Source organism: Dufourea novaeangliae, unplaced genomic scaffold (genome assembly GCF_001272555.1).
Source record: "Dufourea novaeangliae isolate 0120121106 unplaced genomic scaffold, ASM127255v1 scaffold162, whole genome shotgun sequence".
NCBI lineage: Eukaryota > Metazoa > Arthropoda > Insecta > Hymenoptera > Halictidae > Dufourea > Dufourea novaeangliae.
The window spans coordinates 198,616-223,195 of record NW_015374046.1 but is presented as its reverse complement, the minus strand read 5'-3'; the positions used below and the strand labels follow the sequence as shown (position 1 = coordinate 223,195).

General features: G+C 30.7%; 1 protein-coding gene across 1 annotated transcript; it reads left to right on the top strand.

Annotated features, from left to right (window-relative positions):
• The first annotated feature begins 1,910 nt into the window (after nt 1–1,910).
• LOC107189692 (cytoplasmic dynein 1 intermediate chain-like) lies at nt 1,911–16,320 on the top strand. The gene is made up of 14 exons (XM_015578275.1): nt 1,911–2,040; nt 2,432–2,552; nt 2,652–2,748; nt 2,812–2,917; nt 2,997–3,127; nt 6,650–6,709; nt 8,263–8,283; nt 10,820–10,867; nt 12,288–12,464; nt 12,625–12,781; nt 12,907–13,279; nt 14,225–14,456; nt 14,699–15,126; nt 15,807–16,320. Exons 2-14 carry the CDS (start codon nt 2,451–2,453, stop codon nt 15,966–15,968), a joined length of 2,094 nt encoding a protein of 697 aa, XP_015433761.1. The 5' UTR covers nt 1,911–2,040; nt 2,432–2,450; the 3' UTR covers nt 15,969–16,320.
• The last annotated feature ends 8,260 nt before the right edge of the window (nt 16,321–24,580 follow it).

The window sequence follows — 24,580 nt, the reverse complement described above, 5'->3', positions numbered from 1 at the left end:
AAACAGGTTTCAATCAACTTATGTCTCGAAAGATACAATATATACTATATAAGAACATTGTGGCTCAACGTGGACAGTTGATGGACAGTCAAAATCTAGTGCAACATTATTAGTACATGAAACTATATATTAGATATTAATATGAACGATTGCTAAGCAAACAATTAGCTAGAATTTAATGTTTGTAGTTTAAAGTCGCATTCGAAATCTTGACAAGAAGCGACATTTAAAATTAAAAACGACGTTAAAAAATTACATGAGAAAATGCATTTTATATCGTATATAATATTTTTAATTTTGTGACTAATAAAACTTTCCTCAGGACATTTAATATTAAATAAACAAATAAAATTAATTAATAAATTTTTGTACAAAATGGATACACGATGTATTCCTTTATATTGAAACAATATGTTACTTATTGAGTTTTTTAAAAATAACAAAATGCATGTACCATTTAATGTTTATATACACGAAGTTTGTAATTAAAAAAAGGACTGTATTTAAAAATGTGTTCGAAAGAACTTCTAATAATTATGATTAAAAAATTAGTACAATTGAGTACGACGTGATTTCCAACAACTTATGATAGTACGCTCAGTTTGTAGTTCTATATATTTTAAATTAATCAATACAATGTATAGAAACAATTATTGATGATAATAAAATTTAATACTGAAATTTGGAAGCATTTTTATTACGTTTCATGGATATTGTCTAAATTATTTAATCGAGAGTTGTAAATGTATAAAAGGGAACAATTAAGAATACATCCCCTTTTTAAGTGACAACCCCGAAATGAAGAAATGAAAATTTCATTTCTACAAAAATATTCATTACTTACGTGTTTTCTAGTAGGTCGCGCAATGTTCGCACTTAATCGCCGAACAGTTACAGCCCGTTCAGACGATACTACTCTAACCGGCTGTCTCTCCCATCACTGATCAGTCCTTTTATTTTCCTGAACATTTGGGGTAGTGTAATAAGTATACATATATATTTTTGTAGCAGCTTGTGGCGCTAAATTTAAATAGTTGTTACAACACGCGTGAACAATATTGTCATCTAATAAAATAATAATAAAACATTAAAAAATGAATGCAGCTTTGCTAATTGCTCTGGACACTGGGTGGGATAATGTAGATGAAATTAAAATATTATTGGACGATTTAGGGCAACCTATATAAATAATTTAACAACAACAAAGCTCAGAATTAGATCAGAAAATGAAAACTATGCTGAGAGTATAATTTCGTTATACACTAATAATTTATTTAAAGAACATTTTCAGATGTCACGTGTAAGTTTCGTAGTATACATTTTTTAATTCAATGATGATAACTGCTTCAATTCAAAGTGAATACAATAAATAAAATATATGACTCATATGAATTATTGGATATTACATTAAAAAAAAAAGATTAAATGTAGAACAGAAATTTGTGAATCATAGATACTAATAAACAAATGTGGAAAATATTGAATCTTGTTTTGTATGTAAAATGCCGTTGTGGCTGTATTGTACCTTGTTTATGCGTTATGTTGTTTACGTTTGTCAGTTCACTGGGTTCCATCATATTGAATCATAATGCGTTCAGCAAAAGTAGCGTAGTTTATTTCCGCTACAAAACATAACGATCGCTCACTAAACATGTTGAGAAATTATTAACAAGTATGCGGTACCGTTCAGCGCATATTCAGCGTAAAATCTGGTAAAATCTAGTGAGTCCGCTAAACGTAGCCAATGCCTCCACTACAACCGTAGGAGAATCCCCCATCAACAGCCCCATTAGAAAGAGAGAAAAGCTACTCCAGTTATTGTTCTCTCTCTCTCTTATGTCGACTTTATACCTACCATAATACGCGCAGTCTATTATATATGTCTATGACCCAGTCCCTGCATAGTACAAAACTGTACGAAACGTTTGCATCAGTTTGCATGTCGGGCGGGTCGAGTGGATGATGTAGAAATCGGCAACTATAACGGTTTTTAGCGTTAAAATCTGTGAAATACATTTTACTACGGAAAGTGAATACGTCGTAAGTTTTTCTAACAAAATTAAACTACTTTGAAATAGTTTGTTATGTTAGTACTCATGACTGACAGCTGGAAATTCTTCGACAAGTTCATTCCCTGATACCGTTAAGAGAATAAATTTTATTTCTAGTGCGGTTTGTGTCTATTTAACATAACAAAACTATTATTTAACAGTAGTAAAAACTCACTCTTTGCATACGCGTTAGTGGATATAGTTTACAGAGATTCTGTAGAAACTAACGTCACAGGAGAGAAATCAATAATCGCACCAAACTCGATTGAAGTTCAGTTAATAAGTTTCATTAAATTCATAAGACTTTTCTAATTTTTATATTAATTTTTTAAACGATTGCTACATTTTTTATAATCAAATTATTTATAAATATTGTTTAGGTATTTACAAAGTAGCACAATGATGTCTGACCGAAAAGCTGAATTAGAAAGAAAGAAGGCAAAGCTCCAAGCTATTAGAGAAGAAAAGGAAAGACGCAGAAGAGAAAAGGAACAGAAAGATGTAAGACATGTTTATTTAAATGCACTGTCTATATCTCTCGTGTAACATGTAAATATGTATATATATATATAAATATATTTGTATATATTTTCCATAAAGGTTGAGGAAGCTACGGTCCGTGCTGCAGGTGCAGATAAAGATCATCGTAAGGAGTTGGATGCTATGCTATCATCTTTGGGTGTAGCTCCAGTGTCAGGTAATCAGTTTTATTTTAGGATTTACTTAACGTTCTTTCTTTTATCATTTATTTTATTTGCAGATGTATTATCCAGTTTATCTAGCATGAATTCATTAACTCCAGAACAAAGTGCTAATGCTACTCCTGATGCTAGTTTGCAACCATCTAGTATAAATTCTGCTCAAAGGTAGTTATGACAATATTTAAATCTTTTGCTTTTAGTATATTTATATCTGTGTTCTTACCTTTACATCATTCTTTTATAGTAGTGCTGGAAGAAGAAAAAATCGAGAACTTACAATAGTGTCTGTGGCGCATACTAATATTCCACCAAAAGAACCGGTGGTCTATAATAAACAAACACAAACAATTCAAACAACGCACACATCTCATGACGGTGAGTCTTTGTATTTATTTTATAACCTATTTATTATAGCTTCTTGTAAATTTAAAGTTATGTTTAATTATTAGAGAGCATCTTTTATAATGTACACCACAGCACTGATATTGATCAAAACGTGCAAACATTTAATATTTATATTAAAGAAGTAAGAAACATTCATTACATATACATAAAAGCAACAATTGCTAAAAATATAGGATATTTTTTGAGGATGAATTCTGCATGTTAAAATAATGAAAATAATTTATATACATCATATATACATACATATATGTATACATATAGTATATGATCACGCATTAATGCCCAGCCTAAGTCACTTTACCTAGACACACGAAATTTGGACGGTATACTTTTTTTATGACATAGACGAGGAATAAAAAAGGATTTTTGGAAATACGGACTTTAAAGGAGTAAAAAGGGGATCAAATTTTTGTTTAAAAGAAAATACAAAATTTAAAAGAATAAAGATAGCAATCACTTTGTAGTATTGTATACCACTGAGCTTAACTTTCTCATATACAAGCTTTTACCTTTAAAATTAATATGAAAGACAAACTCTCCCTTTACATCGGATACTCAAATTATCTATCTAATCAGTGAAGTATCTATATAAATTAAAAATAAAAGTGAAATAAAAATACATTATTTCACAGAAACATTATTTTAACATATAGAGTTGGTTTTTGAAAAATTCCTACAATTTTAGTAACAGCTAATGCATACAGATATTAGATATCCTATTGTAATCTACAAATGTACATTACAAATTAAACATATTGCTAATGAAATATATAAAGTTATTGAAATTTATTCAGGTTATTCTTCGATAGAAGATTTAATTTTAAATTACTTTTGAATAATGTTGATTGAAAGTAAGTGGTATAAGATGTGTAATATATTTCATTTAGAGTTTAGATATCTCAATATTTCACTGTATAATTTCATCAGAAGTTATATATTTTATGCTATTCTTAAAGTTTTTTCATTATGTCTCATTTCTTTGTATAAACAATTTTCTAATATTACACTAATTTCTTTGATCTACCTTAGTTTTGTATATTCCAATTTTTGGAAACATTTATTTATAGATTCATATGGAATATGGTGTGTGTTGCAATTTAGTACATGATATACGCAGTTAGTTACAAAATAATGGTTATACAGATATCTAAAATCTGTGTAGTCTGATGTTAGGTTTGAGTTAGGCCTTATATTATTTTAGATTTAACATATTCCAATCAAATTTGATTACCTTTCTAGCTATGAAAAATTCCCAATAATATATTAAAGTAGCAATTATAAAACAACTTTTAGTATTTCATTAACATTTGTTACATAAGGACACATTTATTTTTAATTAACGAATTTATGATACCCATTTTAAGAGCAATAAAAATGACTATTAGCCTGTAAATTAATACTTTGTAATATCAAAGAACATTTTTTTATAGTTTTTGATGTTACGCATTACTGAAGAATGATCAAATTCAATGTGTTCTTATTAATTGTTGAATAGAAGTCTTTATAATTGTTTTTACATTGGTTTTTTATTCTTGTTTACTTGTAATAAAAATTAATTTGAAGGTAAAATCAAGGTTTAAATAAGTTGATTCTTGAAAATTGCCATTTCATAGTGTACATACTTACAATATTTAAAAAGTATTGTCCCTTTTAGGTCTAACTAAACTTTGTCAGTATTTCCTTTTAATAATGATTTGTTAATGCATTCATTGACAATGGTAAAGTGGGTGGTGTATATGGAAATACAATACATAAATGAAAAATATATTCCATTAATGACATTGTATTATTAATATACTTTTAACATATGTACCCAGCATTAACATTATGGTATAACATTTTAATTAATAAGGTATATTGATTGTAATATTCAATCAGACAGATTAGTTGAGTTTGTTTTACTTTAATTTTAATCTCATTGTGATAATAATAAGAAAGGACTTGCTACTGATATTGTGTTTTATAAGTAATTGTAGCTAATGAGGAAACTTACATATTCTTGAATGTATTTATATACAAATGGCATGTTATTTATTTGTAACAATATTGTCATTTTATTTCTCCATTGTGTGTATTAACTTTTGTTGAATTATCAAACAATTTTCAACACTTTTTTAAACGAACAGAGTCATTATGAAATAATTTTTTATTCACTACTATAAATATAAGATTACCTATGATCTGATATTATACTTCGCAAGAAAAGAAGTTTTAGAAATGTTAGTTTAACTGCAAATGTGCATGTATGCAATATCATTATAATTTATTTTCTTGGAGAAGTATTCTTGTAGGGAAGTGCAAAACATACTGACAATTATTTGTGAACTTTAAATTATGTATGTAGGAAGTATACCAGTAGATATGAATAACATTTAATCAACAAATCAGGTTATGGATACAAATATTGTTATTCCTGGTGGTGGCAACAACTATGTTTTTTTATATTTCATACTTTCATTCCATCAAACCGCAATTTCAGTTAGTTATTATAATTTTCAATTTTTCATCTTACAGTTAATTTAATGTTACAGCTTATTAAATATATGCGTATTTTTTACTGTAACTATTATATAAACTATATACCATGTTACATTCAGCGTGTTTTCCACTATACGTCTCTTCTCATACCACCTACTTTACTATGAGCTTCTTCTGAGAACATAAAATTTGAGTAAAGTATTGAGTTGTTTGGAAAGTTCGTAGCGTTTTTGTTTCAAACAGAATTACAATCTCTATTTTTCGATTTATATCATGTTCTTATTTACTACATTTTACAATTTTCTCCCATTCTTCAATTAATTTTAGCAGTTATATGTACATAATTTCGATTGTGTTTTAACTAAGAAAAACTTCTCAACTTGCTTCTATGCACATGGATTTTGTTTTAAAATATTCTAGTGATCTAAAGGAATAATCATCTGATGGAGTAAAGTCTAATTAATCGGGGAAAAGGTATAAAATTTTCCAGTCGAGGTAGTGTAATTTCTTCATAAGTTTGATAAAATCTAATGGCGATGAATCGACTTTGTGTTTATTCAAATGTTTCGTTGGTATTTCTCACAGGAAACATAATAAGCAATGAATAACTTATACAGCAAATACATTCAATTTACACCTGGAAAATAGTACATGTTTAGCACGATTTTTCCTTTGTCCAGTAAAATGGTAACGAAAACGCTATCTTCAAAACGTTATGAACTTTCCGAACGACCAAATACGTTGCCAAGCAGTCTACTAGCAGTAATATAATCTATATTTATAATTTTTTACTTAGAAGTTTCTAATATAAACATGGGGATATTCCATGTTATATGCACGTCTTGATACCTAACTGATTTTGCGGTATTATTAAATATACGCGTATTCCATTGTCTTGCGATACAATTGATCAAATCAACCGGTGTTGGACACAAGGACTGTCCGCATCTTCTTCTGCATACACCATCTACTCCTCCTGTTCAACATCAACATCAACTCACTCTTACTCCGCAGGCTACTTTGAGATTGACTGGTGGCGTCCCAGGAAAGGTGGGTCTGCACCAAACTACCTATGTATGTTCTGTCATCTTTTTTATTACCCTTCCTATAATTGTTGTACAACAGTATACGATAGAGGTAGATACATTGCTATCCATATTCAAAATCAGAGGTTGTAGAATCAAATCTGAGATTGCTAACTTGGACTAATGTTTATAATCAGTTTTTACATATCAGTGTTTATCATAAGGAAAGAGCAATTTGTCTTGAAAAAAACAAACAAATTCTCTTGGTTCTACAGCCCTAAGTATATGGTAAATGGTGTACATGGAAATAGGTCTGTATATAGACATTAAGAAGTTTAATGGATATTTTTATGTGACGCATAAATATAGAAAGTAACCATCACTTCAAAGCTTTTTAAACATAGAGATCAATTTAAACGAAGCTATCATTCAGATTCTAAGAACATAAAAATATTTCCATGTGCAATGTGTATTTGTTTGCAAAAGAAGCTTTTAACACGCTTTAAATAATATAATTATGTACTAACAGTTTATGAAAGTTACGCGATAAACTAACTTTAGGCGTCCTGTTTGTTGGGAAAATTTGGAAATTATTGTCACAAAGTCAGTGTACCTTGACTCATGCGTGCTAGGATTAAATTTATTGGACGAACAAATCAGTTGCTATTGATGCTTTGTTAGTTTATAAATATGAATATGTGAAGTTATTCTTGTTATCTTAATAGTAGTAGTTACAGAACATATTAGAAGTTTAATGTTGCAATATATTTTGTTCAGTATTTCAAAAGGAATTCCATAATGACAAATGTCCTTGTCATAACAATTCTTTTGCCATAGTGCACTCAATGTTTTAACCAAAATTAATATTTTTTCTGATATTTATATTAACATTTATTTCTGAGACACTTAGGGGGGTGGGCATAAGTGTGACAAGGGATGTAAGTGAGATATTGAATATTGTTAATATCTAAGCAGTAAACATCCATTGGTAGTCACTTTAAGTATTTTAAGTGTTTTATTACTCCACATGAAGCAGCAAATAATGTATCAATCAAACTCAGTGGTAGATCATATGTGGTATATCAAAGTGTTGAATTGTGTTAAGGACTCAAATTCCATTAATCAGAACATGTTTCAATAAAATAAGAAGCATTGAATATGTATGTTTCCTCGTACGTGTAGGAATCACCGCACCGCACGATATACAAATTTAAAAATCTATACCCACCTATCTACATTCAGCAGATGAAACTTTTTTTTCATTTAACACAATTACGAATACCAAAGCCTTATTGATATTCATTGCAAAACATTTTCGCAAAGAATAATTGATTTATTTTCTTAATGTGAAAATGTTTTTATTTCTGGGAGTTGTGCAAACTCTAAAAAAGAAATTGTTGTAGGTAAATACTTTAATACACGTTGATATGTATCTTTATAGTCTTAATACTATGTATTGCGTATTTTCCCAGAATTTAAAAAAAAATTGTTAAATGTTTTTATTTGTAAAGATGTATGGTCTGAGTGTAGAGAGGTGCAATTACTGTAGTGCATTCTTACCAGATTGTAATGAAGTGCAATTTTTTTCCCTCCCCTTCTCAGCTCATGCATTCGACTATTACGGTAAGTTATGATTTCTCTTGGTTTTCAACAAGTTTTAGGTTCGCATATAGGTTTAGCTTCATTCCGTTTATTCTTCAGGATTATTAACAGTTAAAAACACTACCTAAATGACAAATATGTACAAAATACCAAGTCAGTGTAAATACATAATTGTTGAGTTAAGTTTTGAAGCAACTTTTTTACATTAGAATCAGTTTTAAAGGTAAGAGGTTTTTACCATTTGCTTGTTTTCAACAAAAAGCAGTTAAAGAATGCACTCTCTCTTCTTGTCTTAACTGCAAATATATAGTATTGATAATATAGAGAGAAAAAGTGTCAGTTTTGAAATTTACACGAGATTCAATTATGTAGTAATGTAGAAGTGCAATATGACTCTCCACCCAGGACCTTATATATCTTTGCTATCTTATGAATTGCTTTATACCTTTTGGCTCTTTACTTTTTTGTTGATCTACTTTCATTGGGTGTATTTACCTTTATGTACTGTATCGTTACTTTTTAAATGCTTATCTGACATCCCGACTCTCAAACGGAAATGTTTTGACATTTACACATTTCTAAGGGCACGCACTCTAAATATCATTATTTTTAACAGTAATTGTGTACTCTATAAATTTTTATTCTAAACTAAAACCAAATACGTTACTTTAAGTAATTCGTATCATGCATTAAATATGAATAAAATGTCACAACACCGTCTCCAACAGGAAAATTATTACAAAATGGATTTACATAAAGTAGTTATATATTTCTTTTTCAGAATACATATTAATGAAAATGCTTTTATTTTAAAAAGTGTCTAGAATATGAAATGTTTTATTTAATATACACATGTTATGCTCATTAAATAATAATTGTATTTACAGCATTTACCAACTACCTTTGGAGCATTAAACTGATGATTCAAAATGTCAAAAAGAATTATCTAGTATTCTATAGAAGTCTATCAATTTATGTGTTTAAAATTAATATTACAATACAATATTTAGTATTGTTATTAATTATCATGCATCATTTTATAGAACGTTAGAATATTCTCTGAATAAAGATAAATATATTGATACATACAGAACGTAAGAAATCATGTCTTTTAATGAAAGTTTTTGTACATGTAATATTCAAATCGTTTTTCAAACCTGCCAATATTATTTGAATCAAGGACTGTCAAATATTTAATGAATGAATATCCATTGGCAAATCTTGTCACAACTTAACGCACCTTCCGGAGTTCTCGGCACGACGTCATGGTTGTTTCGGTAAATTTTGAAACCTTATGGAATACTAACATGTGAAAGGGTGCTATGGTGCTTGGGCGGGTGAATATTGTTTGTAAATTTTCTGTTAAAATAAAGAAAATATGTGGTGAAAGGTTCTGTGGCTTAAGCGTTCAGCGTTGCAAAAGAACAGTCCGCTGTCACTTATGAGGACTCCAATTAGTATGATTATGTACTTTAAAGGCAGATGTTGTTTCTTAACAGCACTATTTTTATGAAAACAACGTATATGTATAGTAAAAAAGTCAATTAGCAAAAGGTGGACAAATGTCTTTATCTCGACGTATCTGTTCCGAATTAAATGCATAATTTATTTTATACTGTTCATTAATACATGTTTTGAATTTGAGGGAAAATTTTTTTATTCATATCTTTGGAATAAACTAACGGGTTTGAGTAATATATGTATTCGCATGAATTCTTAGTCGGAGATGTCAGTTCAATTATATTTAAATATTTAAATTCCACGAAACTTTTATTTTTCGTTACTACGAAACTTCTTTTTTTTTCGTTACTAAGAATACTTATTTTCAAAATTTTCGAATATTGAGTTTGTCGTGAATTTATTTTGAAAAATAATGTTAGCTTTCCAGGTTCAAAGTAAATTTGTGTTAATGCCGTCATAACTAAAATAATAATGATGGGCTCATTATTTATAATAAATATATAATGTTTTTTTAACTGAAATCTATTATAAAGCCTAAAGGGATTGGAGTTACGATACGAATGCAATTACAAGTGATTAGCGTCTTTTAATAGTGTTACATTAAACAAAGAAAGATGTAATAACTTCGGAATAACTACAGGGGACTTATAAGAATTTGTTTGGATACTCTTCGTAGGTAAATCCCTTTAGTGCATCTTGTTGAGAAACATAATAGAGCTAATAGGGTATACTACGTGCATGTTAATAGATGTATTTATAATTACTTACTGAATATAATTGCTATTTCAATCTTTCTACTTAATTGTTGATGTATGTTGCATGGTAAATGAAAAATATTAACAGCACTATTTTATACATTATTGCAATTGTTCTCGATTAAAAACGGTCTAATTGGGAATATTTTGTGGGCGTATATATGTAAGGTACGCATATGATTGTACCTTATTTTTAAATATATCATTAATTATTAATGTTCGGTTGATTATACATTACATACATCAATAATTTCCCACGAAAGACATGAAATTAGAATGAAACACAACTAACCTAATGAGAAACACAAGATTGATTGACATTTTCTTTTCCCTCCTTCAAGACGAGTACAATCTAAATCCTGGTTTAGAATGGGAGGACGAATTTACAGGTAGGTAATCCTCTCTAGAGATGATTTACTCTACCTACTTATGTATATCACGTATATGTGAATTTGATTCATTTTTCACAAAATTGCATTTGAAAGTAATCTATATTCCACTTAGTTTTCTTTAAATTGTCATCACCGTATGCACTAAAAGGAGGGAACTCGTACTATTAATTTACACTGAATATTGCTTCATAAATGATTGGGTAGTTTCTATGGATTGTTATGTAACTGTAAAAAATGTAGCTCCGTTTCTTATGCATGTATAGATAATATATATTTAGTTTTATCACGTATTATTCCTTTCTTTTCACTGTAACGCATGATTGAAGCAATACGATAAATTACTGCCACCATTCTCGTTTCATTAAATACTTAAAGAATATTTCTTCGATTGAAAATTAGAGATTCAGATTATACTGTATTGCACTGTTTCTACAATATTTTTTTTCTTACGTAAGTTATACATTCACTCGATGCTGCATGAGACTTGGGAAGTTGCGTTAATATACCTCCACTCCGTTTAAACATTTATATTTTTACTTTTCTTTCTTATTCGATGCAATTTTGATTGGTCTGATCATCGTGTTTCTTAATTCGCTAATGGGTACTAGTGTTAGAAAAGTTTTTTTTTTATGACTATTACGTCCTAAAGTAATATATTTCTTTCATACTAATAATTGATTAGTCCTTTAATTTCTTCGGTTCATTCTTTCATTTCACTTATATTTTATACCGAATAGAAGGGTGGAGAGATATCATTTCAGATAATTTTCATGATGATCACAAACATTTTAAACAAATCTCATGTTTTATTTGTGTAATCCACCAACAAGCAGTCCACCTTATGTTACTAATATTAACGCATGCGATTCGGTATGACGATTGCTCTTCCAATATTCTTTGTGATTATTTATTTTCCAATAAATTATCTTCCTATCGTTTGGATACAGTTTTATAAAAGCTTTTTAAAGAGAGTTGCATCCCTTATGTTTATTCCTGGCGCTTGTGCAATTTGTATATTTGTCAAAACTTTTTTGTTTTATTCGTATTAGCATCGGTATGAAACAATGTCTCGTTACACGCTATTGTGCAGGTTTTGTTGTATAAATTTCGAAGTTGATTGCCGATGAAGAATTGCGTGCCTTATGGAACTGTTTACACGAATTGACAGCGTAACTATTTTCTTTTTTTTTTTTTCATTCTTTCTTTTCTGTGCGTGTGTTTATGCAATAAGGTTCGTAGAATCATTACGTATTGTCGTATACTTTGTACGAGGTAGCGAATGCAGTGATATTACGAGGTGACACAAGCTTTTATAAAAGAACGTAGGGAATCGAACTTTTAAGTAGGGCAATTGCCAGTGGTAGATAAATGTATCGAAGTTAGGGTATTCGTGGCGGAACCAGCTTATTCACCACAGTTTTGACATTTGATGATGGCCAAGCTGAAGATGAAGAGAACAGTTTGCCGCACATGGACGGTTTCCAAAGCAAGCTCCCTCCTGGGATTCTTCCGCATGGTTTGCCGCAAGTTAAAGAAGTGCAACCCGCCGTTACGCAAGTGGAGCAAGAAAAGGAAAAAGAGAACCCTAAAGAAGGTAAAGCCTATCAAGAAATATGGATAATAAACTGTGATCATTTTTAGAAAGCACTCTAGATTTTGATATAGGGCTTATTCTGATAAAGTTAGAGAAAATATCTACAAATCGTTCGTACAGTAATCTTTCAAGAGGCTCACTTCGTACTAATAATTTCCAGTACGAGAACTCAGCGAAGAAGAGAAGCAGATGATTATACTGTCTGAAGACTTTCAACGATTTCTTGATCGCACAAGTCGAATTGTAGAAAGGGCATTGGGCGAATCAGTCGACATTTATACGGATTACACTGGTAATTTGGATGGCGAAGATGGAATGTGAGTCACCACAAATAATAATATCAAATGTTAATTGTGCTTTGTAAAGAGAGTCCTCTTTATAAAACATTATAATTAGTGGAATGAGCTTCAATTAATATTTCTATCGGCAACACGATTTTTAGGGATGAGAAAAGTCATCAACGTTTATGGTTAAACCGATCGTTCTTTTGCGATCGATGGTCTCGTAATCGTTGCGTAACTTCTATGGATTGGTCACCACAGTTTCCAGAACTGCTCGCGGCCTCTTACAACAATAATGACGATACTCCAAATGACCCTGATGGGGTTTGTTTAGTTTGGAATACAAAGTTTAAGAAAACAACGCCAGAATTTATTTTCCATTGTCAGTCTCCAGTTTTGTCGGTCACGTTTGCGAGATTTCACCCAAATCTAATCTTAGGAGGTACTTATTCTGGGCAAATTGTTCTTTGGGACAACAGAGTGCAGAAGAGAACTCCTATTCAACGGACCCCACTGTCAGCAAGTGCTCACACGGTTGGTTCATCCGATATTTCTTTAAGGGGATCAGGCAATCAGATTTGGTAAACATGTCACTTCTTTTTAGGAATTAATTACAAAGAAATTAATACAAATTCTGATTAGTACCTTTGGGTAATATTTACTAATACTATGAACTGTAAACAATTTTTTTTTTTATAATATATACAACATACAGGGTAGGTTAATAAGAACTACTATTTAACCCTTGTGTGGACAACCAAAATATTTACGGTTATTGAGCAATCGGAATACCCCTATTTTGTTAGATAGATAAACATACATAATTTTACTTTCATACTTTCCTGAAACTCTTAGTTTTCCCTTTCTATAATACATCAAGTGCTGTTTTACGCAAGAACATAAAAAATTGTGACAGGAAATTTAGATGGGCGTAACCAGGGAGGGAGAGGGCAGGATGGCACTTTCCCCCCTCCTGGACGGACAAAAGTCGCTTTTGCCCCACCCTACAAGAAAACAATTGGATCCCCCCCCCTTCCTTCCCAGAGTTACAAAATTTTTACGTAATATTTAATATTGCAGTATAATTTGAAACACGACCAACAACTTCTATTAACAAAACGCACACATTATCAACAATTTATGTCTTTAAAAACAAAATAAAGTGTGTCTGGTGACGTACAGCCTTTTTCGCTGAGGCAGTCGATGTGTTAATATTTTTGCCCCCCCTCCCCGTGACGGGGATGACGCCCTGACATCAGCGAATGATCAGTCAGAAAGCGACCGACAAAATACTGTATTATCAAAAATAATTTTGTTCAGTTTATAGTATTAATAAATAATAGTTACAATTTGTATTCATTTCATTATAATTCATTCTCAAAACCAGTTACATTTTTAGCAAATCTGACTGCCTAGTCCCCTTAATCATTTTGGGATTGTATTTTAATTATAAGAACATATTGACGAGTGTATTTATAGCATCCTGTATACTGTTTAAACGTTGTTGGAGCCCAAAATGCACACAATTTGATAAGCATTTCAACTGATGGAAAAGTGTGCTCGTGGAGTTTAGATATGTTGTCGCAACCACAGGAGAGACTAGAATTGCACACTAAACAATCAAAACCAATCGCTGCGACTTGCTTAGCGTTCCCACATGGCGATGTTAACAACTTTGTTGTAGGAAGTGAAGATGGAAATGTTTACTCCGGTAAATAATTTTCACAATCATTTAAGCAAGCTTTCAACTCAAAAGCATTTATCTGATCCAGATATTCTAAGAATCTTCCACATAAGAAATAGTATTTGATCTAATAAAAGAACGGCAGCAGGATGAAACATTGAGTTTAATTTCAATTTAAGGAAAGATCAAAACCAGTATACTTTGATGAATTATAGCATATAGATTATGTTCTTGAAAATCATTTCATATAATGTTATTCTTTTATTTAGCTTGTCGTCATGGTACGAAGGCTGGAGTCTTAGAAACATATGAAGGTCATCTAGGACCAGTTACTGGAATTAGTGCCCATGCAGTACAAGGTGGAATAGATTTTTCCCATTTGTTCTTAACATCGTCCATCGACTGGACTATTAACCTATGGAGTCTTAAAGAGAACAAACCCCTGTACTCTTTCGAGCATAATGGTGACTATGTTTATGACGTCGCTTGGTCTCCCACACATCCGGCACTGTTCGCTGCTGTAGACGATTCAGGCAGATTAGATTTATGGAATCTTAATCAAGATACAGAAGTGCCTACAGCCAGTGTCATGATCGACGGATGTCCAGCTGTTAACAGAGTTTCTTGGACTCCAAGCGGTTTACATGTAACTGTAGGTGATGATACTGGAAAAATTTGGGTATATGATGTTGCTGAGGTAAGTTTATGTCGAACTATGCGACAACAATTATATTTACCACAGTATTTTATTTCTGTTTAATAAAAGACATTCAATTTTATAGACCATAACGAGTAACTCAGTAGGACTATATTAAGCTCAGCTCCTCTGATCTCATGAACTTCTACTGAATTGCTTGATTCTTTATTTGTATATGTATTACATTTTTTACTATAGAGGGTGAGTTTAAAAAGGTATCGTATAGTTGTTCGACCTATGCATTATATTTCACAACTAAGAAAGGGGTTCTAATAAATACGAATGTGTTTAAAAAATCTATTTTTTCGCCGACAAAACAACTACTTTCGACAAATTGTTTCCTCCTCTAGACCATTCAACTTTTTATCTGAAGCATTTTACATTATTATCAACGGTTTCGAAGATATTTTCGGGATTCGATTTAAATGAATCTCCCTTTATAATTCACCATTCGGAAATGTAATCTGTAACGCACTTTCGTTATTCCATGATTTTTGTCTCGGTCTGGTATCTAGGATTATCTTTTAAAGTTTCTGACAGATATTGTCGAACACTCTGTACATGTTTTGGTATCTCTGTTTAGACTCACTCTTTATCGTTACATTATGAGCGCATAATTAATCATCGAATTATTTAGAAATGAATAAATATAACCTAAACATACATCTGTTTAACTGTAGCATTTAGCACATCCAAGAATTGATGAGTGGAATAAGTTTTTGTACACGCAACAAGAATTGAAGAACAACAATGCAGACGAAGAGTTATATAAACTTAACATTAGGGAACCAACGTCTTTAAGTTCTAAACATCCTCTCCAATCGTTGGGTCCTCTTAGATAAAATAACTACTTTGTCTAGATAATATTACTATGTTCAAGTTAAATACCTTAAACCTTATAATCCCGTAAATATAAAGCATAATTATAACAAATTGTAAAAGAAGTAAGAAGAAATTATACTGCACTAATTGTAATTTAGAAAATTATGGACTACTCTGTATAAAGTGTTAAACAGGTGAACACATTTATTAGTACTTCATATTTATGCAGCTATTGTGTACTCAAACGGCTATAAAATCAACATGACCCGTAGAAACAGTTTATTACTAAACAAATTTAATGCAGCACACAGTTAAGAATATGTGCAACATATCTTTGTATATAAAGAATACCTACAAATTACATATACACACAGACGCTACTTAAAATGACAAATTGAAACAATTGAGATAATCAGAAATATGCACAATGGTATTTACAAAATTTAACAGATACATGATAAATAAAATGTAACCTATTTCATTCTTTAAGATGTTTCATTGCATTACATTAAGATTTTTTTTTTTGTGATGGCACTGCATCTTTATGCCATCAATCGTAACTAACGTGTTAAAGACAATACCGGTAGAATATTTATAAGGTTCAAAGTGTAATTTAATTTAGTAATTTAATCGCATACTTCGTAAAAGAATTTATTTTTATTTATATGCTTTCAGAAAATTTTAACTCTTATATCTGGTTTCGTTTACCTTATACTTCATAATATAATGAGAACAGCAAACTGTATTGAACAAACGTTATCGCTTAAATTTGTAAATATGAGATTATTTTTGCGTTATTATAAGCAGTGGGCTTTATTTAAAATGTGATATTGTTAAATATAGCTACCACGTCTCTATGTAAACCCCTGCTCAAGACAAGCATATTTTACACCATCTTCTTTTAGTGGCAAAACTGTCTATAATCCATTCTGTATCAGAGAATGTTTGAGTAAATTCAAAGATTAATAAATTGGTTGAATGTTTCTGTAACATGCATTTTTTAATTTAAGCTGCTGTAAGCAATAATTCTGTATGTAACAACGTAAGTTTATTTTCTTCGATACTACAAATAAAATTTTCTTTTCAAGCTCTAATTATTGATTTCATTTAACAAATTTGTAATATCAAATTTCGTTTTTCAGCAATACTATCTTTATGTACAACGCGCATGCCAATGGGCAGTCGCAGACAATAGTGCAAGTGTTGTGCCTCTCCGAGCTATAGTGACTTCGTAAAAACAACAAGCGTGTGGGTCCTTCACACTTTTAAGTTTTAAGTGTTTCGGTGGAAAGTCAAGCGTCCAGGGACGGCAAACGTATTTTTCGGGTAGTGGTTGTTGGAGCTTTAGAGGTATACGTATATCAAAAACAGATAAAATTTCCATTTCTTATCTTCTTAAATAATTTTACATCCAACGAAGAAAAAAAAATATTTCAAATTTAAAGGGTACAAAAAGTACGTCAGATGTGTTGTAAGAGAAAGTAAATGCGACTAAATGAGCCTCCTACCACTTGGTATCGGGAATTACTGAAATTTGTGACAAATTAATATTTAGCTTAACATTTATTTCAGTACTTGAAATAAATTTATCAAGTGGTAGGTGGCCTTTTCCCTACGCCACTTTTTTCTCTAGCGGAAGTTGAGTGCACTCGTGAGGGTACTGTACGGTCCTAGCAATCTACCGTCCAACACCTGTAGTTTTTACAACATTTCAATTGACTGTACGTGCCTACTTCATTAACCATATGATCATACCATAGTTATACTATAAAGGACAAATCGCACATCAAATCATTTCAATTAAATCATTATTCAAACAGAACTTTCAAATATGTCGTTGAGTTTGTTTTGAAATACAATAACAAAAATATGTAGTCACGTTTAAAAAAATTATATTGTTAAATTAAACGTATTTAACAAGGCGTGTTTTGTACTTTTTTTTATATGAAGTGTTAACACTATCTACATGAGTAAATAGATTCAAATTATGTCGTATTTGGTGTCATCTTAATCAGAAAAATCTCACCAGTATACTAGTAAAAGTTTCATGAACAACGAATCAAAAATAAAAAAGTTTCATCGTTGCAATAGCGTTGTCTCACCGATACCCGGGAATATAATCTTTCTTTTGGCTCGTTGATTTGGTATTACCTTTTCCTATTCATAAAAACTATTATTTACAAGATATCGAATACATAAAACATATCAATCTGCAAAGTATAAAATTTTGTGATAAGCATAATTTTGATGAATTTTAAGAACTAGTATACATACATGCAATTGGGTGAAATAAATCTGTACGATTAGTAATAAATAAATATATTAGTAATAAACAGTCCAGTACTTCTAGACATTTTACATGACCTGAAAACATTATCGTGGCATTTAACAATTGCATGCAAATTTTCTCTTACAAAAGTTAGGTAGCCAACAAAATTATGTGGTAAGAACTTTCGTTACGAAGCAATTGCCATTTCATGGAAATAGCGTTACAGCGGGAAGAAAGGGGGAAAGGGTGATTGTAGAGGGTTGGGTGAGTAGCATTGAGACACACGATCAAAGAAAACTTTTCTAAATTCAGCTATGGAATTAGCTTGACACTAATTTCATGAGGAAGCGTGGGCATGGCTAAGAAGCCAGGAAAAAGATTGACTGAGGGAGGGCGACCTCGCGTGATGTTTCGTACAGACTTCGCGTGTCGAAGTCTGATTTGCTTTGTTGAATCAAGTGTATACCGGCTGTTATATCGCGCAGAGTGGCGAATGAGATAGCGCATTTTGCCTTCTTTTATATCCAGTTACCTACTCCGACTTCATTATTTTCATGAACAATTAGATTTCCGATAAAATGTCTGGTTGTCAGTCTGTCCGTGATATTAGGGAGCACTATTACTGCAATTCTACTTCTTTACTTGTTTTTTAAAAATTAAATAAATAAGTGAGGCTCAAGTTGACGAAGAAGTGGAATGAAACTATTTCCTTTATTTATCAGATGCTTCCTTCATATGAAACTATTATCTTCCCAAGTAAGAAAGAATATGATACAAATAAAAAGGATAAAAGAGTATTGTTTAACAAGTTTATAAATTTGAATAGTACTGTACAGTTGTTATAATAACTTACAGTGTTATTCGTTGCAACAATCTGTGTAAAGTTTAAGCTTGATTGAATAAGAGGGACAGGAGCCCCTGGGCCCTTGAACGTTAAAATAATTATTTAAACGCACACAAAGTCGATTTTATTCGATTGTCTTCTAAGTTATTGATTCTATTAAAACACATGTCAGATAAAAGGTGTAGATCTAGACAAGCAGCGTCTTTTATATTCTACTACTATTTTCGTGAAATAAACATTTTTCGAACAAAAATAGAAAAACTGCCTCAAAAAATGGTTAAAATTTTTTTAATTTCGAAAATTGAAACGCGTCTTGATTATTTTATATCAATAAAGACTAACTATATGTGTATATTCTATATTTCGAACGCTAAAGAATAAAATTGTTCTTTTAAATTTCATTTTCAATACCTATTCGAATGGCAGTTACTGTTACCCGTAAAATTTAATACGACGCTCACATTTCATATTATCTATTTTCGAATGAAAATCTGGAGAAATTGTTTATATAACAGTTATACCTTCATGACTTAAAAACGTACATGACAATTATCAAATATTCACAGAAGAATGTAATTATTGCAATCAAAATGACGGGAAAATAATTTTATTTATTTAGTACAATTGCAATATTTTAGAATTAACAAACTTGATTCAAATCATCTCACGAGTCTCCATTTTGAGGTTCTCCAACATTTTTGTTACACCCTGTATATAATTATTGATTTTTTCTATGATGTTTCTAGAAATGTCTAGTTAAAAGAAATGAATATCCACATCCGGGAATATTCTGGATGTATCATGATGTAGGATAAAAACATGTGCCGACTTAGGTAATAAGATTCATTGTGTGTTGGAATTTGTGTAGAATGGTGTGTGGAATTGCAAGCGGAAATTGTATTTTCAACTAAAGTGTTAAACCATCTGTGTTAATCAGTTAATTAAATAAACCATTGTTTGTTAACACGCTCCGTTTCTACATATACATATACTATTATTTTCTACAAAATTATAAAATAATTGGGTTCAATATTGGCTGAAAGTTAGTATTTTTTTCTAATAAAGATGTCAGTGATACCTACTTCAATTTCAATATGAGTCAACCTTAAACAAAGATTTTATTACGAAATTACATATTAGAGGAAATTTAATCATGTTTTAAAATAATTGCAATAAATTACAATGTAATGTATAAGAAGTAGAAAAGTATCGATACTGTGGATAAAAATCACTGCTTACAGTAAATATATCATGTTCTGAATTCTTAACAGAAAAAATATATATTATTCTTATACAATATATATAGATGTCTCCAGGACGTGAACTTCATACGTCATTAGGATGTCCTATTTCAGACAGTTTTAAAACATCTTTAATAGGTCCAAGGACATTCAGACCTAAAACAGCTATAAAACAGACATCTTGAAGATGTTGTGTGCTATCTGGGAATATAATGAATGCTACAATTTTTCAACATAGTAAACAATAAAGATACAAATATTTATAACAAATACAATGATGAGTGAACTTTATTGACCATCAAAATTTAGGTAGCCGTTTCCAAAACATCGGAACAAACTGCATGTTCAGTACTGAAGGTGTAATCAAGTCTAGATGGCTCGTACTGATTGACAATTTTCCATGGCCTCTTCACCCCCTGGTACCCTTTTCTACCATCACCACCCCTCACACTATCCATCACTTCAATACCCTTTTGAAATCACGTTTCGTTTCTGTTGCACATAAAGCCGCGTTCATACTCATCAATACGGATACTGTAAATTTACTACTCACGTCGGCTTAATAGGAATTAAACCGATTCGTCCACATTCAGAACAAAGTAGTAATTGTAGTCTACGTCGTGTTTATTGAAATTACCAACAACATAAAAATAAGAAATAACAAATGAAACAAAAAGAACTGTTCGACACTCTTAATCTCGTAGATCGTAATGATTCAAAAATTGTTTAACAGATTTCAGGTTAAAATAGAAATGTTATCGGAACAGTCATCTACATCTTATTTTCTTGCCTAACAATTCTATAGCATGTTCTTATATCTCACAAGTATTCGATACTAGTAAGGAATAAACACACAGAATTCAAGAATAAGTTTCAAACGATACAAGCAGAATATTTAAATATCTTACCAATATGATATGATGTGGCGCTATTTAATGTGGCGTACGGGTACTTATTAATTTAATAAATTACAATTAAAGATCGCAAATTCATGCAGCGAATTGCGATTTAATTAAAAGATATATTTGTAAGATAAGGGAGAACGATTGCATTTGAGTCTATTCCGATATCCGCGTAACGAACTCGCTGGAAATGAAAATATAAGACAGAAGAGAATTGTACTGTCTGAAGGCAGCTTAATAGAGTCAAGTGACGGATGAGAAAGAACGAATAAGACAAAAAAGACAAGCTGTGTCATCTGAAAATTGGAATATTCGTTCGCTCGATGGCAACCCCGCTTACCATTCCCGCTTATAGATTGGTGTACAATTGGACGTTCCATATTCGGAGATTGTGAAGATTAAATATGACGAAATTAATTAATGGTGACATATATAGTTTCATTTCACGTTTCATGTTAAAAATAGTTTCGTTTTAGTTATTGTTAAAGTAAATAAAACTGCCAGGTGTTAATTGCACGACGCGTATATATAGTTCTCTACAAGAATGTTTAGGTATATCAGGAATCAATATACACGAGGTTAAATACTTCGGTAACAAAAAAGCTATAATTAAAGGAAATATTTACCATATAAGGTCAATGTCCCTATTTCTAATCATGTAAGAGTTCTGCTATCACAGAAATTGATTTTTATTATTTATTTATGCAACAATCGACAAAAAACTTATGAGATATAAAATTTAAACCTTCCTTTATAATTAAATTTAAATAAAAGTATTTTTAAAAACATTTTAACTTAATAATAATTAATTTCATATGAACGATGATTGAAAGTATTCTTTAATAAAAAAAATAGATGTTCAAAATACTGTTGTAACAGATAACTAGCACAGCAAACAATGTAAATTATAATAACTCGAATAATCTGAATTTACTACCCATAAGCGAATATTTACAATTTCATATGATATAATCCAATGCGTAATATTGTTTAACGGTTTGACTAATGACAGATTATATTATGAAAGAATATGCTATTTGCCTTGTAATGGAGTGATGAAACAAATCGTTAATAGTTTTCATTCCTTCGTCATAAAAACATGATATTATAATTCCGTATTTGTGTCGTTTCTCTTCATTATGAATTTTCATCGGAATTCAACAAAAGTAAATACGTAGTATTTTTACGGCGTTTCAAAGTTTGCCACCCTAAACACGGTGAGCTTCTGAGCAACAATAGCTTTGAACAATGGACGCCCGGATTAAGATGTAAATTAGTTCATAAGTCACAACGTTATGGAATTGTCAGTTGCTGTGAAATACCCATTGTTATGCCAATAAACCTGAAAGGTACAAGCGTCGAGTTACGAGTTGAAACGGTTTTTGGGTTTGTCAATATTTTTAGTCGTTCTGTTATACTGTCGGAGGCTATTCTTATATAATCTTGAACATATACAATGCTATTATTAAAAAAAGAGATTTCCCTTAATACGAGTTTTCGAGAAAGAGAATTATCCAAGAATATGGGTAAATTTTATTATTAACTGTAATAAAGTGTATTTATTACTTATTATAAATATAAATTAATTTATTACTTATTGTACCTTCGTTACTTGGTGCCTGTAGATATGCACATTAATTTCTTAATGATCTGTGACCTCTAATTTTTCCAATTTAATTACTAATAGCTTCAGGTTATTTATTGTATATTGATTAAAATTATGTGATTTTAGTATACGTACACGTAGGTAAAGTGACAAGAATTACCACAGACTTTATGAAAATCAATTGAACGTTTTAATAATTATTATTTTTATTTTCCGAAAATCAGTGTAGAAAAGAGCTTGGTGTATAAGTGCGAATGTATCTCCGTTTCGTTCGGCTCGCGACTGATCACTTTACATATTGCTGGATACTACACATAATTAGCATGAAAGTGGTATTAGTATGATAGGAGCGGTAATAAATAGCGTGTTAAAAGAGGAGGAAACAGAATACTTAAATAAAGATGTGATGCAATATATCCATGAAATATTAAATAGACTAATAGATCATCGATATTTTTTATAATAATTTCCGATTTTTTAATCCAAAAAGAGAATTAATAATCATAAGTGTAGCCAGGTTACCAGTTACCAGTCGGGGCAGGGAGGGGGGTATAATTTATCTTAAGTTAAATTTCATAACGGGTATTATTTTTCTCCTCTGGGGAGACAGGGAGGGGGGGGGGTAATTCAATTGTTTCCCCTTTAGGGTATGGCAAAGGCCACTTTTTCCTTCTGGGAGAAGGAGGGGGGACAAGTGCGCAGGTACCCCTATCTTAATAATTAAGGTTTTTTAGAATTCTTGTTTGATTTAAATTTAGAGACATTCAATAATATTTTGTGTACGAGGTATTAGTTTAACGTGCCCACATATAATATACGACATATACATATTTCACGTTATGAAATGTATTATACTTTACATTACATCAATATGTATTATACTTTAAAATTGAAATAAAGTGTCTTTTTTGTTATCCTGAATAGATTTATATTCTCATTACTTTTACATGTGTTATTAAACATGTTTTGTATTATCGGATACAGTACAATACAGTTTAAAAGTTATTAGTAGACTGCGGATTTTTATGCAAAATAACATTTTTTAAATTAATTTATAAAGACAAGCGCAACTGTAGAAATTTATTGTTCCTCTTAAGTATCTTATTGGGTTCAGAATAAAATAGAAAATTCATTGGATCTGATGAAACTTTTGTTTTTTATTGTATTTCACAGAGCACTATGGGCTATAAATGCATAAAATCCGCAGTCTAGTTATTAGCGTTCGCGAAAATTTAAACTAAATTAAAATAATTTCATTAAAATTAGTAATATATGGTCGTTGAACATTTAACTGCATTTTAGAATTAAACTGCAGCAGCTAATAATAAAATGCCTGTATAATAATCAGTTAATTTCTAATAGAGTAATTGTTGCTTGGAGCAGTTAAAGAAATTTAATCAAACGTTAAATGTTACATGAAGTATTACAATACGAACAGAAATGTTTCCTTATGCAACCAAACATATTTTATTATAACGTTGATACGCATACTTTTTGCTTTTACTGTGTGAATGCCAAGGGTCACTGTGTCGACAATTCTGGACTCCAGTAAAACAGTAACGTACTCACGTATCCATTTTCTACAGAGTAGTATACAGTTGTATAAGGACAGTGGTAATATAAACGATAATTTAACAATGAATGACGATCAACAGAATAGGGAAATAATAACATTTCTATTAATACTATTTTCTGCAATTGATATTATTCCATCGTAGACCAGGAACGACGGCTATAAAATCGGACGATACCGTTAACTTTGATTATTTT